At 34.6% G+C, this 17,587-nt stretch overlaps 1 protein-coding gene across 1 annotated transcript in view; it reads right to left on the bottom strand.

The window, feature by feature from the left end:
- Window positions 1-1,177: 1,177 nt before the first annotated feature.
- FAM98B (family with sequence similarity 98 member B) overlaps window positions 1,178-17,587 on the bottom strand; it is a 37,879-nt gene continuing 21,469 nt past the window's right edge. Inside the window, exons 6-8 of the mRNA XM_074235074.1 lie at window positions 17,352-17,468; window positions 8,296-8,463; window positions 1,178-2,568 (exon numbers count right to left, since the gene is read on the bottom strand). Of these exons, the coding sequence (XP_074091175.1) occupies window positions 2,134-2,568; window positions 8,296-8,463; window positions 17,352-17,468 (720 nt within the window). The 3' untranslated portion in view covers window positions 1,178-2,133. The remainder of the gene's footprint in view (window positions 2,569-8,295; window positions 8,464-17,351; window positions 17,469-17,587) is intronic.

Raw genomic sequence — 17,587 nt, 5'->3', positions numbered from 1 at the left:
GAGAGGGGGGAAATGGGGAAATTATTTAGTAATAAAAGCAACTAATTTTTTTTAAGTTATTTTTATTTAAGTGATCCTTTCTGATTTACTCAGGGTAGGTACAGTCTGACAACCATTTGGTACAGAAGAATTTGTCAGATTCTATATAAATAACACAAGCAAAACTTAAAACAGTATTTTATTCAGTGTTCACAGCTGTTACTAAAAGGTGTTTTTTTTAAATATGGAAAGGTTTTTTCTATTGTCACAAATGAGAACTTGAGTGTTTTTGTCCATTAAATGTAAACATACAAAAAAAATCCTAAACAAAATGCCCACAAATAACATTTTCTTATCCTCTGCAAAGTATCTTGCCTTACAAGGTCGACTTGAAAATAGTTTTCAAAACACAGAATTACACACAGAATTATCCCCTTTTTATTATTACATTTCTTTAGGATTTTACTCCATCACTTCTTTTGAAAAAGTCTCAAGAAGCAATCATATCATTTCTCTGATTAACCTATGTTTATGCATCTATTGAATTAAATCTATTGAATTAAACAGAGACTAAAAAGTTTTTCTCCATATGCTGGGACACTGGTTCTACAACCTGCCTGAGAAAAACTTGCATAGCCCAACCACATTTCTAAGGAGAGATTTATCATTCACAATTTGCTCTTTGAATAAAAGGGACTGCCTCAGAAGACTTCACATTATTTCACTAATGTTCAAGTATATGTGAAGCAAGTAGCAGAATACAATACATGGGAAATTTCTTTCTGAGAACTAGCACATTTGCTCTGCCTCTCAAATGACTCCAGTAAATAGTACCAAGATTAGAACTCTGGATTCTAAATTCCCAGGCCATTGTTCTAACCATCATTCTAACTAGAAGTAAAGGGCTATCTCCCTGGCTAATTATTCCAATTTACAATCTATACTATACTATACTATACTATACTATACTATACTATACTATACTATAGTATCACTTCTATAGAAAATACTATAGAAGATGAGATCTTTCCTTCAGGAAGTGGTACTATCCATGAAACCAATTCAGTCTATTTGTGTTGATCTACCAATCTAATCTAATTTTTGCCCAGATTTAACATTAAAGAACCAATTAATAAGGTAACCTGACCTAGAGCTCAGCCCAGTTCCTCACTTAAAATGTAATAACTTATCGTGTGTGTGTGTGTGTGTGTGTGTGTGTGTGTGTGTGTGTGTGTTCATGTTCTAAGGCTAACAATGGGGCAAAAATGATTATTTTCTTTGAAGGCTTGTTCCCTTTATCCCAAAGAAAGATATTTCAAAATTTTATACACAGATAGTGAATACAACTTTTGTCAATTTAAGATAATTTTCACTTCAAACTTCAATTTTGTTTTGTTAGCAGGATAAAAACATTCTAAAGATTTTAAACTCAAATCAGAAAATGATTTTAAATACTAAGGAGGAATTTTATGGAATGAAAAAAATCTGCTATTTTTTCACTGTACAAATGGGTTTGGACTACAGAGAAAAAAGAAACCCTAACAAAAATGGAGATGAATGAAGTCCCTCCTGCAGAGAAAAAGCAAAACTAGAGAAATGCGTTTTGGACCTCTTCACTACTTATTCCCAGGCAAAAAAAAAAAAAAAAAAATGGTGGGAGGCAGGGGTTTAAACAAATACAAAGATGTACAAAAAAATACTGATGAAGACAATAATCTATAGCTTCATGGGAAGCAAGATCAATTCTATGAAACAAATAAAATATAGGTACTTTAAAGTCTAAACTCTGATCAGGAAAATACTAAAATGCTTCCCTTTCCATGTTCTAAGATTAGTGGTAATAAATATTTACATTTTTAAAAAGTTTTTTGTTTTATTTTTTCATCATCATATTTTTTTTCTGAAAAAAGCTCCAACATGCTCAAGGATATATTGAGGATAGGGACCATTTCCCTTAAGAGATCAAAATCCAATATAAAAACAATGCTCTTATGTATTAATCAGATTCAATAGTGATGGTTATCAGGTGATCTAAATGGTGTATACCTCACAGAGCATATTCAAATCTGTTATTTAAAATACTATGCCTAAAAGTACCGAACACATTCTTCTACTAGAAAACAGGCATCAACTAATTTATCTATAAAGGAATTTTTAATATCTCCTATAACCACCACTACCCCCTCCTCCTCCATATGGATCTCCATAACCTCCTCTTCCACCATAACCCCCTCTTCCACCATAACCCCCTCTTCCACCATAATCTCCTCTTCCACCATAATCTCCCCTCCCTTGAAAACTTCCACCTCTACCACCACCACCACCACCACCCCAGCCCCCACCTCCCCCACCACCCCCACTGGCTCCCCATCCTCCTCCACCACCACCACCACCACCTCCTCTTCCACCTCCACCTCCTCCCCAACCACCCCGGCCACCCCCTCCCCCACCTCCTCTTCCACCTCCACCTCCACCCCAGCCACCCCTCCCTCCGCCTTCTTGTCTCTTTTGCCAAGGAGGCATTTCAGGAGGTGGTGGTTCAATTTCAGTTGGTCTTCCTCCTCTGTCTGGAACTCTTCCCATCAGCACCTGCAATTTATGATTGGGGGAAAAAAAGGGGGGGGGAAATTAAATTTCTGAAGTATTCTGGAAATTTTCAGTTCTACTGATATATAAATATTTATTTATATAATGATTTATTAATGGTATCATATAAGTATTAATGATATTGAAATAAAATATATAAGAATATGCTGATTATCTTAAAACTTAAATAATATATATTATTAATACTAAATACACAAATATGACTTGATAACTCTCAGAGTATGATTTTATTTCTAATTTGTCAAATAGAACAATCAGGGAGAATGTCTCCATTATTTAAGATATTTTGCCAGGGAGAATATTTCCATTACTTACGATACCTATTTATTTCCTTTCATTTCAAATATGTTTTAACTGTCTTTAACTTGCTTCTCAAATAAAGATGTGATTGATTTCATTAAGGAACCAAAGGCAACAAAAAAAATTTCACAGGAGCTTTGGGTATTGGTTATCATAAACAAAAACTATATATGATAAACACAAGCAAAAAAGATAATAATGAAAATAAAACCAGTTATGGGTCAACATCTATAATAGCGAATGAAGAGGTAGAAAAGAACTCAAAAGAGTATCCATCTGAATAGACATAGTAATACTCAGTGACATCAACATAAAGATGGGCACAAAGGAGGTTGATGAAAACTGTTGGAAAATAGAGTTCAAGATTAAGAAACAAGAGACCCAATGCTTATAAACTACTAAGAACAGAGTCTAGGTTGTTCGCTGCTGAGAGCAGGAGGGTGGGAAGGGAGGGTGGAAGAAAATTATGTAACTCATAAATATACATATGCATGAGGATGCATGTTGAAAAACTTTCATAACATGTAACTGGAAAAACAAAATAAAATATCAACTGGAAAAAAGAAAGAAAAGAACATTAAAAATAAAAAAATAATAAAATAAAATGCAAAAAAAAGGGTTAAAAAAAGAATAGAGTCTAGGGGCAGTTAGGTGATGCAATTGATTGAGCACCAAGTCTGAAGTCAGGTGGACCTGAGTTCAAATCCAGATTCAGACACTTGATACTAGCTGAGTGACCTTGGGCAAGTCACTTAATCCTCTTGCCCCACAAAGAAAACAACAAAAAGAGTCTAAAAGTACAGAACTTGGTTAACAAAAAAAATCAGCACAAAAAATGAAATGGACACTATTGTAACAGAAAAATTACTTTTACAAATGCAAGAGCCAATGTTAATTCACTATCTGTCAGACCACATTAAAACAAAGATCAAAGTCAACACTAAGAAATTAAAGACAGTGGAACCATCCCAAGGAGACTCAAATATCAATCTGTAAACAACATGCTAAACATGAAGAACTGGAAATGGAAACATCAAGCTGGATTAGATCAAACACAAAGAGTAGATATACATGCTGGAGATGAAAATTCTGAAAGTACTGAGAAGGATCAATTTTCAATCTGAAAGAGATCAAGATATCAATTAGCAAAAACCTACAGTATTACACTCCCAAAAATGTGATCAAGAGACTGTTAATTACAAATCTACACAAATACTTTATGTCTATAAAAGTTTTGAGACTAATCTATGCATGTTCAAGCGGATCTCTATGCACATAAAGATAAGAGAAGGTAACAGAAAGGTTTTTACAAATGATTTTTAAAAGTAGATCATAATTTTATAGTTGCACAACTGACTTAAAAGTGGAAAATCCACTTTTTGGTTATTAAAGTTTTTTTTTTTTGCAAGGCAATGGGGTTAAGTGACCTGCCCGAGGTCACACAGTAAGTAATCATTAAGTGTCTGAGGTTGAATTTGAACTCAGGTCCTCCTGACTCCAGGGTTGGTGCTCTGTCCACTGTGCCACCTAGCTCCCCTTGTTGAAGTTTGATTCAGGAGAGCAAATGCAACCTGGATGGTTCCCTCAACATGATCCCCCATGCATGTCAAGACCCTAAAAGAAAATTCCTTGATAGATACAACCCACAGAGAAAATTCTGTTCAAAGATCTTTCATTAATATTAAACAAGGCTTAAAACAGAGGAAATTTGTTTTTACCAAGTCTATAAGAAGAATTTCACCTGCAGAATATAAATGGAAAAAGAAACCTTTATAGAAAAAGAGGTTCTCCAAATACAGCTGTTTGCAGAAGGTACTGATTCCATTAGTTCTCAGAACAACTACTCTATGATATCTACAACCTTTCACCAGAGAGCAACCTAATAATTCTATAGAAAAAACCCAAAGAGATAAAGAATGCCTATTGTCCAGATCAATGATATCCAGGATGGGTGGGCCAGCCACTGAAATAGTCCTTTAATACATATATTCTGGACAGAACTGCAAAAGGATGGTGAACTGCATCAAAAACCAGAGAAAGGAAGAAAGCTGACAGGACTGTACTTGGGAAATTTCACAGTCCTTTCAACAATTCCAAGCTGCTCTCTTGTCAAAAGAAACCAATTTTTCTGACAATCTACAGATATTAATTCATGAATAAAAACTTCAGGTGATCCCAAACAAGCACAAAACTAAGAGAAGACCTGCTGCACAATGACAAAATACCTGGTATGTGTCTGGAACACCAGAGGTGCTTACTGATTAATTAGTAAGATGAAATGTGTGATTAGACAAGGAAGAGGGCAGGTCATAATGTAAGAGTGAAAGCTTTGTAATATTTTCTAATACTTTCCTGATAATAAAAGAAAGTCATTGTCAATAAATATTCACTAACTGCTCTGGGTCAAGCACTGTGCTGAGCACAAGATCTACAAAGTGCTTTACCAACATCCTGCTTCATCCTCACAACGTCCTTGGGAGGGAGGTATTATGAAGAAACTGAGGCAGGCAGCATGTGAAGTGACCTGTCCACAGTCACACAACCAAGAGTGTCTGAGGTTGGGCAAGGGCTCAGTTCGTCTTGATGACCCTCTCTGCCCAGTCACCCAGCTGTCTCTGTGAGCAGCATGGTGAATGACAGAAGACTGCTGGGCTCTATAAGGAAGATTTATGGGAAAATGTGGCCTTGAATGGCATAGATAAGAACACAGGGATAAATTATGACATACATCCTGGAAGGGAGTGCTCACATGAATGAGAACAAATCCACTAAATAATCAAGTAAAAAAGAGTAATTTGTATAGTTGACATAGTTGTACAGAGAGTTGTCAAACTCTCACTAATCTTGGCCTTCTTCTTTCTATTTTTCCAGAGCTATTTCTATATTTCCAATGTCCAGCTAGCTATCTCCATTTAAAATGTTCTACTAGAACTTCAAGCTTAACTTCTTAAAACCAACCTATTTTTTTCCCCAAATAACATCTCTTCCCTTAATTTCTTTATAACGTAAAGACCATCCTTCTAGACACCAAGGACTAATAGCCTATGAGTCAATTTTTACTCTTCATTATCCCTTAACATAACATTCTATTAACTGCCAAATCTGGATGATCCTGTCTCTTGAATCTGTCCCCTACTTTACATTCCCTACTTGAGTTCAGGTTTTATTTCTTTTGACTATTCCACCTATCTTCTGCCTCCATCCTAATCCCTCTTCCAAACCACATTCTGTCACAATGCTATTTCAAATTCTTGTTCTCATCATGTCACTACTCTCCTTACACATTCGTCGGCTCCCCACTGACAAATGCCTCAACGTGGCTCATAACTTCCTATCCAGGCATATCTCACACTTTATACAGCAAGTCTATATTAGTATCCGACCATTCTGATCCTGTCCTCTTCTGTCACCTGCTTTTACTAATACTGAACATCATGTAATAGTCTCTCTCTTCCCACACCATTTACTAAAATTATTCCCTTCCTTCAAAGCCCAGAGGAGGAGGCACCACCATTCTGCGATGACTTTCCTAATAATCTCAATCTACTCCTGGGTGAAAGTTTCAGGATTTGATAAATGAAAGGAATCTCAGAAAGCAACTAAATGCACTTTTATACCTAACAAAAGAATCTTTATAATATACATAAGTAGTAACTACTCTCAACCTGAAGAATCCACCAGGCTCCAAAACAGCCCAATCTACTTTTCAAGTTCTGATTGTTAAGAAGTTTTACCTTAGGGAAAAATGCCTAAATTTCCCACTCTGCAGCTATTAGTTTCTCTCAAGCCTTCTCTTCCTCAAGCCAAATATTCCTAGATACAACCAATTCTTATCTGTATGGTATAGTGCCTAGTACATGGCAAGTGACTTCTCCTACCTCAAATTCCTCAATATATTTTGCCTAGGTCTTATCTGTGCACTTGTCATATTATTTATTATATCACATTCATTTATGTATATAGTCTATCTTTCCTATCAAATGATAATCTCCTTAAAAGCAGGACCTGTGTCACATTTACCATTGCATTTCTAATCAATAGAACAGAGGCTTGGCTTAATAAATCCTGAAATTAAATAAAAGAATTCTAAATTATTTAAAGTAGTCAACTTTAGGTGAACCATGGCAATGAATTCAATTCAAGATATTTATTAAGGCACTTACTATACACAGAGCAGTTTAGGAACTGGAGGAAACATGCAAAATTTATGAGATTCCTGTCTCTATAGTCTAGCAGGTGAGAATGAAATAAAGCCTTAATATAGAGCACTAAAAATAAACAGGAGATCCATTTTATTATTACAGAACAATTCCTGATCATGTACATATAATCAGATCAGAAAAATAGGGCAATAAGGAATATCTATACTCCTACCTCCTTGCCTTCCTTTTCCCCCCCACCTTTGAAAACTAATTCAAAGTACTACTTTCTCTGTGAAGACTCCCTTGATCAGTTTAATGTTAGAAACATTTATTTCCTATCTAACATGTACTGCCTGCATATGTTTATTATCTTTTTAAATGTCTATGTATCTTGCTGTCTCCTAGCCTTTAAGTTTTAATGGCAAGGCCCTGTCTTATAAGCCTTTGTATCTGACAGTTTGTAACACAGCGCCTTATACATGACAAAAAAAAAAAATATTTGTTGAAAAATGAAGAAATTCTAACCATAGGAAATTACTTACATAGCAAATGCAAAGTCTGATTCAGAAAAAGGAATAAATTTATATCAATTCCTTCTTTTCCACTGAGAAGTATATCATCAATAGTAAGAAATGTTGAAGAAATAATTTTATTTTTGATTTAGCCATGAGATTAAGTTAAAAATTGAACAATTTTAAACTAAAATAATTTTAAAATTAAATTATTTCAAAATTATTTTAAATTACTCTAAAACTTATGCAGTAAAGTACCATTAACACAAAAAAATCCTAAATAAAAAAATATGCCTAAGCAATAGTAATTTTTTAAACTATTTTTCCCTATCAATAGCTTTAAGGAAGAAGAAATCTCTGAATTCTTTAAGAAATTTTCATGTAATTATGTTTATGATAATGTCTATAAATTCTTAATCATGAAACAATTCAATAAATGCTAAGTTATAAAAATAATTGCTTTCTTGACTATAACTCCACATGAATGGAAAAATCATTCCTGCTGTAGTCACCACACCCCAATCTCTTAGAGAGGGAAGAAGGCAGTAACTGAAAAACTATCAATAAGTCTTTACTGACATACAACTGATGGGAAAATATCTCTAACCAAGAGGAGATGTGCTGAAGTACTTTCTTTTCCAGAGCCAAAAGTGGATTTGGAGTAAAGGAAAAAAGAAAATTTGTGAAAAGAACCAAGAGACAAAAACTTCTCAATATAGATTCTACATTCAGCAAATCTCAACTGAAAAGCAGACCTTATTGATAGCACATGCAGTCTTCTCCCGGGTAGAACCACTGCTTGTTCTGATAATCTTGGACAGATCTTCACGAGCAGCAAGAAGATGGGCCACTGTAATTGTTGTTTTCGGTGACAATGCATAACGTTTAGGCTGGTATATTCTTGCTATATCATCTGTTTTAGCCTAAATGCAAAAGTGGGGGGGAAAAAAGTCAACCAAAGCAAAATAATACAATAATCAGATAAGAAAAAAAGAAAATTCATATTAAAAGAATTGGAAAAAAAAAGCAAAAAAACCCTTGAGAACAATTAAATCTGAGCTAAATCAAGTACTAAAGAAAAAGACAACCAAAATAAAGGGTGTCATTTCCAAAGAATTTTATAGTTTGCAAAGCAATTTCCCCCTAACAATTCTATGAGGTAGGTACAGCAACTTTGGATTTAGAGGGGAGAAATCTAAAGATAAATATGATTAAGCCCAATAAATCAGTTAGTAAATGGAGGATTATAACTGAAGCTCCCTATTCCACCCAGAGCTTTCTACTTCAACATACTATTAACACAATACTGAATTCAAATGTATTAGAAAACTTAACAAGGTGATTTAAAAAAAAATAGAAACTCTCTAAAATGCAATTTTTACAACCCAGGTATTCAAGTCATGAAACATTCTTCAAGAACCCATTATGTGCAAGGCACTGTGGAGATTCAAAGACAAAAACTAAGGAGCAATGCCCTCAAAAAGCTTCTATTTTTAAAAGAAGAAAACAACATCTACAAAGATAAGGTAAAAAAACTAACAACTGTGGCTACAAAGATATGCTGAGCCTATGCTGAGAGGTAGACAGGAAGCTCCAACTGCAAAATTCACTAATCGAAGGAGGACAGACTATAAAAAGGCACAAAGATAGGAGATAGACTATCAAGTTCAAAGAATATGTATTAAATTACCTTGGCTGGAAGATAGAATTAAGTAAATAAGAATATTATGAAACCAATCTGGAAATGCAGACAGGAGATTTGTTAAAAATAATAGCCAGTATTTGTGAAAGGCTTTAAGGTTTGCACTATTACAAAATATTATCTCATTTGAAACTTACAACAACCCTGAGAAAAGAATACAATTATCCTCATTCTACAGATGAGGAAACTGAGGCAGATAGAGGTTAAGTGACTTGCCAAAGTAAGATAGCTGGAAAATATCTGGGTCTGCATTTGAACTCAGAGCTTCCTATCTCCAGGTCTAGCACTCTTATTGCACCATCTAGCTCCTTCTATGTTGACTGCGGTGGTGAACTTTAAATATTCTCTATTTTGTACTTTTATCATAGAAGTAATAGCAAATCAAGATTCTTAAGTTAAGGAGTGACAAGAGCAGGTTAAAAACTGAACAATAGTATAGGGAAAAGATTAATGGCTTTGCAATTGATGTGCTTGAGGATGGTAATCAGGAAAATAAAAATAGAAAAAAAGTAGTAAAAAGATAAATTAAACAATACCTAAAATTTTAACTAGTAGGAGAAAAAGAGCAAAAAAAAAAAGATGGCATAACTTAAAAAAACAGAATGGGAAAACTCCAGAAAGTAAATGAAGAGAGTTAAAAATTAAGATCAAAAGCAGCAGCTAAGTGGTGCAGTGGAGAGAACACTGGTCCTGGAGTCAGGAGGACCCAAGTTAAAATCTGTCCTTAGACACTTAATAATTACCTGGCCATGTGACATTGGGCAAGTCACTTAACCTCACTGCCTTACAAAAAAAAAATTCAAATCAAAGAAGATGTTTAAAAAAGGGGAAAGAATAGAGAGAACATCAGTCATTGTGAAAAGGTCAAGATAAGAATACAGATCACACTTGATACCTTTTGACACATGATTCTTGGGACAATGTAGAAACTCAGATCCCACCCTTCAGATCAGGGTTGCAGTCTGATCTTCAAACAGATCTTCTATATATCCAAAACTCCCCCAAAATATCAAAACCCCACTGGTTTAGGTGAATTTTCTTGTGTAATGTTCTGCAACTTAGGACTCAGCTTTGAAAATTTGTCCAAGAATTACTATATTGAAATATTAAAGCTGTCTTTTACTGGCCACAAACTAGGTTACACAGCAGTGCCTTGTGCCCTCACATAGTTTAGACCTTTTTTATCATTTCCATCAGAGATAATAAATTCTTTGAAGGCAGGGTTTATACAGTGTATTTTCTAAATCCCAACAATTCTCCTAACAGTACACTGTACATAACATGGGGGACGAATAAGTTGAGCCTGAGTTGAGAGTTGAACATGACCATATACAGGAAAGAATTAAGCATCAGTTATATGTTAAGCCGACGAGACAAACATAAGTCTAAGAATTTTACATAAACCCTGGGTTTCCACCAGAACAAGATGTAGGCAATACCAGGTATATCAAGGTATGCTCAATTCTGTCCCATAATAAACTCGTCACACTTCACTAAAAGTTACCCACAACAATCTTGTGACTCAAACTCCATTCTATTATCACATCTAATTGGAAGCAAGCAATAGATAAATTAAAGGATCACTGAGATTTCATTCCATACCCAACAAACTGACAAATATGAAAAAAGAGAAAAATGATCTAAGTGTTGAAGAGGCTATAAGAAAACAAAGGTACTAGTGCACAGTTAGTAAGACTATGAACTGGTCCAGGATTTGTAACTATTCTTTCAAGTTACTATTCTAACCATTTGACTCAGCTGCTGCTGCTGCTGCTGCTGCTGCTGCTACTACACCTAAACCTCAAAGAATAGCAAAAGGATTTATATGTATAAAAAAAAGAGTAGTTCTTTTTTATGGTGGCCAAAAAGGGGATCCTCCTTTTTTCATATACCAAAAGAATGTATTAGAATATTACCAAGCCAAAGGAAATGCAAAGGGACAGCTGGGTGGTGCCACAGTATACAAAGAGCCAGGTCTGGAGGCAGAGAGACTCATCTTCCCAAGTTCAAATCTGATCTCAGGCACTTTCTAGTTGTATCACATGGGGCAAGTCACTTAACCCTGTTTAATCTCAGTTCCATCTATAAAATGAGCTGAAGGAATAACAACTAAACTACTCCACTGTTTTTGCCAAGAAAATCCCAAATGGGGTCACAAAGAGTCAGATACCACTAAAACAACTCAAAAACAACAACAAAATGAAAACATGAACAATTTCAAAAGAATCTGGCAAGATCTCTATGAATAGAGAATGAAGTCAGAAATAGGAGAAAAGGTCAACACAATGATAAACTATAAGACCAAAGGAGTGAAGATGAACTACACTATTCACCTCCTGAAAGAAGTGATGAATTTAAAAATGCAGGGAGGTATATTTTTGTATACAGCAAATATGGAAATTTGCTTTCCCAGGCTAACTAGTTATGTTCTAGGGTTTTAACTGTACCTTTCTTTTTTAATTTGCTAGGGAGAAGGCATATTTTGGGAGGATAGAATCATTTAAAATAAAACAAAGGACAGTTGTGCTTTGACATGCCACATTTGTTTTAATATAATTTAATAGCACTATTATTTGGGCACTGAACCACAATGATTAAGAGGAATGGCAAAAATAAACTTCAATATCTTGCTTCCAAAAAAATTGTATTTTTAATGCACAGCCTTAATGCAATCCCTTCTCCTTAATTGATGGACAGTCAATAAATATATTATTATGTGACTCCTATATACCCAGCACATTCAGAAGCATCAGTTCTACCTCTGACACATGATCAGCAATAGTGAGTGGTCTCCAGAGATTTGACTTTTCCAAATTTTATGCAATTTTTTTAGATGTTTTTGAACCTGAGAGTTATTTGGAAACTTGATTCTATTTTATTTACATGAAGCTAAATGTAAGATACAAAATATGTGAAGAATGCGAGAACTAATTTATTTTTTTTTCAAATAAAGGATAATGATCATTAGATTATCTTGATTTAAAATGGTTCTACTATTATTTTTAACAATTATCAACATAAAGTTTAGATGTATTTATTCATTAAAAAATGGAATTTTCATGTTTTTGAATATATATATATATTACAGAATTAAAAATCAATTTCAAATGCCATCAAATTCCCTTAACAATATTTGAATTGGATAGAGTATTTATTAAATGTTTACTATGTGCCAGACATAAGTAGAAGAGATACAAATGGGAGTAGAGGGGAAGAGAGATGGCAACCTGGGCAGGGGAAAAGGAACATATCCAAGAGGAAAGATTTAAGTGAAGTGAAGCTTGGCTGAGGCATGTCCTGAAATGGTGGTCAAGGCAAACAGACACCAATCAGAAAAGTGAGGTTGCAGAATGGTAAAGACAGTGGTGGAAGTTGCTCCCACAAAATTTCCCTTTGGTCAAATAGGACAAAGCAATTTTCTTTGCTTCTGAATCTAATTTAGGATTTGACATCTGGTTATAAAGCAGAATGTCTTATCTTTTTCATCCTTAGTGTGCATTTTTTCCAATATTAAGATTTTTTTTACATTTTAAATTTAATTCTTACTTTCATTGATATCACATTTTTAATATTCATTTTCAAATGTCATTTCAACCTTACCCTCCAATAAGTCATCTCTTGTAAAATTTTTAAAAGAAGAAAAGAATTCAGTGAAACTAACCAACATCAATGAAGAATCAAATTTGACTGTATTTGTAACTCAACACCCATATTCCCCAACCTCAGCAAAGAATGCCACATTTTCTCAACTCTTTCGTCTTGATTACAATAATTAGTTTTCAGTTGGCTTGTTTACTGTTGAAAATGAGAATAGCGTTTTCTTGGTTCTGGGTTACTTTATTTTGCAACAATTTATGCAAATCTTCCCAATTTTTTTCTGAATTGTTCACATCCATCCTTTTTTTTAATGGTACAAAATTCCAATACACTCACATACCACAATAAATTTGAGCCATTCCAAAATCATTATGCACCTTTGTTTCCAGTTCTTTGCTAAAACAGAAAGTGCTGTAATGAATATTTTGGTATGAGATCTAGTTGTCTCTGAACTTAGGGTATATACCCAGAAGTCATATTTCTTATGTCCAAGAATGGGAGACATTTTTAGTAACTTTTTAAAAGCATGATTCCAAATTGCTTACAAGAATAGCTAGATCAATTCATTACTTTACCAATAGTTTATTACTGTGGCTTTTTGAAATTGATCCAAAACTGACTCTTCCCACTTTTTGTCATCTTTGCCCAATTTATTGGATATGAAGTAAAATCTCAAATATGTTTTGATATGCATCTTTTTAAAATGTACTGGGCACAATCTTTCATATGCTTAATAGTTCATAATTTACTTGATAACTGCTCAGATCTTTTGCCTACCTATTCATTAGAGAATGGTTATTATTATAATAGGCTCTTGGTGTTATATATTTATTTTACACATATATAAATAAATATAAAATATCTATCTTAGATATCAGACTACTATGAAACATTTATACTCAGATAATGTATATACATTTTAAATTTATTGTGGAATATAGTCTAAGTCATTAGGCTACATCTATTTTCTGTCAGAATGCTTTCCATTTTCTCAGGTTATTTTACCAAGAGGATCCTTCCTAAGTAATTTTGGTTTTAGTTTTGATGTTTATTGAACACTGAATTAGTGAATTCCATTTTTTAAAAAAATTAAATTTCATTTCCCCCTACCAAAATAACTTATTTTATTCTCAACTGAGAAAGAAAAATCAAACTCTATTATAAAATACTTTGTCTTTATCAGGAGGTGGACAGCATGTTTCCTGAGTCCTCTAGGACTGTAGTTGATCATGGAACTGATCAAAGTTCCTTAAGTCTTTCAAAATTATTTGTCTTTATAACAGTATTGACATTGTATAAACTTTTTTCTATCTATTCACTTAACTCTTGTCAGTTCATAGTCACCAAACTATTCATCAATTTTTACAGAACAAGAATATTTGATCATATTTCTATATCATGACTTTCACAACTGATGAGTAACCCTGTTTTCAATTCTTTGTTTCCACAAAAATAGCTGCTGTAAATGTGATGACCTGTTTTTTGAGGACAGACTTTGCTCTCCTATCACTGAGCCAAAGGGTATGAAGTTTAATAACTTCTGAAGAATAGTTTTAAATTACTTCCTAGAATGGCTGGACTATTTCACAAATCCCAACAGTAACATAGCTATTTTTCCCACAGATGTTCCAGTTATTTCTGTTTATTATGAACTTTAGCAATATAATAGGTGTGAGGTAGAACCTCAGAATTGTTTTAATTGGCATATATCAAATTATTAGTAATTCAGAACATTTTTATACAGCTATTGATAGTTTGGATTTTTTTCCTTTTATAATTGCTTATTCATATTCTCTGATCATTTAACATTTGTGGAATAGCTCTTATTCTCAGAAATTTGAATGAGTTCCCTATAAAATAAATCCTTTAACAGAGAAACTTGGTTGCAAAGATTTTTTTTTTTTATTACCTGCTTCTCATTTAAATTTAGCTGTTTTGTTTATGCATTCAGTTATGGTTAATTGTATGTTTCCTTCCACACTATTTTCTTATGATTTCCATTCTGCTCCTTACTCTCTTTTAAAATAAAACTGTGCTCAGCATAAGGGCTCTAAGTTTGATGCAACAAGCTTCTACTCCCTGCTCTTCTTTCCTTCTCCCAGAGCTAAATCATAGGTTTTTAACCTTTCTTTCAAACCTCTCATTATCAACTGTTTTGCTCAGACTTAATCCTTCTTTTAATCTCCCTTCCCTTATCATCCCCACCTGTCTCCCTGAGTGAAATAAATTTCTTTACTCAGCTCAGTGAGATTATGAATTCTTTCCTCCTTTGACCAGTACAGATGAGTGAGGTTCAAGTGTTGCTGACTACTCCCACCCCTTCTTCTTTGTATGGTCTTCAACCTGTTAAGTTCAATTATTTAATGTCTCCCATTCCTCCTTTTCCACCCACTCCACTGTATTTCTTTCCCACCCCTCCCTTTCCCATCTTCTTTTTAAGATCATCAAAGAGTAACAAAACTACTCCCAAGTGCTCTTCTTTTTGGGGTCCCTTTATGACCCCTGAGGATTACAGGGTGCTAAACAGACATGCATATAGTCTTCCCAAGTATTCTTCTTTGAGACATTTCTTACAGATATTTTGGACTCATTTTCTTCTGGGTTTGTGTCTTGAGTGTTCCTGTTACCATAATGGCTCTTTAGGGTGGAATTACTTTTTAATTTGCTCATTCTTCCAGGCTACTTCCTGACTTGGGATTTTATGCAAGGGTCAGGCTCTGTATACTTCTGGATGGAATAGCTGGGTTATATTGTGTCCTCTTGGATCCTGCTGCTGCTTACTTGGAATGTTGAGTGTTATGTTATTCCATAATCTCAGTGAAAACATGGGTTGATGACCTGAAAGTTTTAAGTGTTCCCAAAATGTTTTGATATAGGCAAAAGGGCTGATTATAGCCCTCTTGGTCTGAAGTCTGAAAGACACACCTGTGGGCTTCTGTCTTTTATAGCTCCATTAAAATCTTTCCAAATTCAGCCTAGGCTCCCCTTTGTTCTGGGATTCCTGTCTTGGTTATTCTGCTGTGGGCTTCAGATTGATCTGGAAGCTGGAAATGAGACCATACTCTGTTTCTGAAGTAAGTCACACAGTTATTGCTTGCTTTTAAATTTGCTCTGTACATAGCCTATAGTTTGCAACAACTCTTCACTAGAGAACATAGACCTAAGGCATATATCTCCTCACCTCAGTTCACATTCCATCTGTGACTCAGAACCAAGTAGTAACAACACTGTCAATTGGTATCATTCTTGTATCATGAATAAGGTCAGGAACCCTATTCCTGTGGAGGGTCTAGGACCTCTTCCTGACCTCATGCACAATCTCTATCAACTTTCAGTCTCTGTACTGGTAGGCTCTGTATGCCATCCCTAGCTAGATTCTATTCTCAATGTCTTTGATCATGTCTGTCATCTTTATGCAGACCTGAGCTGAAAAAATGACCTACTATGACCCCCCCCCCCAATTTCCTGATCAGAATTTGGTCAAATATATATTTCTAGTTGTGGGGGGAGAACTGCTCATCTACCATACTACAATCCATTATTTTTTATTTTCCCTTGTCTAGTCTATTTCACTGATTTCCTTTATTTTTAAATTAATAACAAATGGTCTCATGAATATTACTTTATAATTTAGTTTACTGTCTGGAATTTCTATTCACCTTTATTCCAACTTTTTTCAATATTTTCCATGATAATTCTAGATCTTGTTTCTCTAAATGAACTGTTATTTTATCAAGATAACATTGGCAACACTGTAATGTACCCTCTCTCCCTCAGGGATATGTGCTCTTCCCCCCCCCCCCCCCAGCTGACTCTGTCTCAGCAATGGCTACCCCTAACTTCTGGGTAATCCACTTTTCCTTTTGATGGTTGGACAAAGTCAGTATCTGCCAGCTTTTATAGAGTAAGGGAGGGTTCAAGTGAAGTTACTGCATGAGGCAACTGGGGAGGAGCTCCCATAGCAGGACCTTTAAACACATCCTATGAGACAGTATGTACTGCTTGCACCTGGAATATAAAGTAGGTTTCAAGGGGCAAGGGAAGAGAAATACCATCTCTTAAGAATTTCTTCTCCAAAATTATTTTACGAGACTGTTGTTTTGTGCAGATGTGGGGAAGTACAATGAAAGAAAAATGCTGGATTTTGAGTCAAAGGAGTTGGGTATAAATCCTGGCTCTGCCAACTAAGTACGCCTACAACTGTGGTCAAATCACTTAACTCCTTTACAAGCATAGAAGGCCTCCTTTTTTAATGTAAGGCTTTGTTTTTAGTTATTGGATCTCACATATATTCATCTCACTTTAAACTTTTTTTAAAATTTATGCTTTTGGATTTGAGAAGAATAAAGGAAACCACTTCAAACTATACTCATCATTAGAGCTGGTAGATGGGGAATTCAAGCACTTTTACTGGCCAGTAAATGCAATTAACATACACTTACCTGAGACTGTTCTGAGAACGGTTACAGGCTACTACCTACCTACAGAGCCCACCTGAGAAAGCATTCTTACCTTGGCTCTATCAGACCATCCAAAGGACTGAACTGTAACATCTAATCGCTTCATTAACATCCTCCGCCGGCATTCATATTCACAGCAGAGAGCATCATTGATCCTTTCCAGTTGTTCCTAAAACATTTAAATAATAAAAACAAGCAGTTTTAAATAGTAATGAATAAGAAATTATAAGAAACAATTCTGGACTGATTCACTTCACTTTATGTCTGGCTTAAAGTCCTTCTCTAATA

This window comes from Macrotis lagotis, chromosome 4, assembly GCF_037893015.1.
Source record: "Macrotis lagotis isolate mMagLag1 chromosome 4, bilby.v1.9.chrom.fasta, whole genome shotgun sequence".
NCBI lineage: Eukaryota > Metazoa > Chordata > Mammalia > Peramelemorphia > Peramelidae > Macrotis > Macrotis lagotis.
The sequence above is the reverse complement of the archived record's forward strand: the minus strand, read 5'-3'. Positions and strand labels throughout refer to the sequence as shown.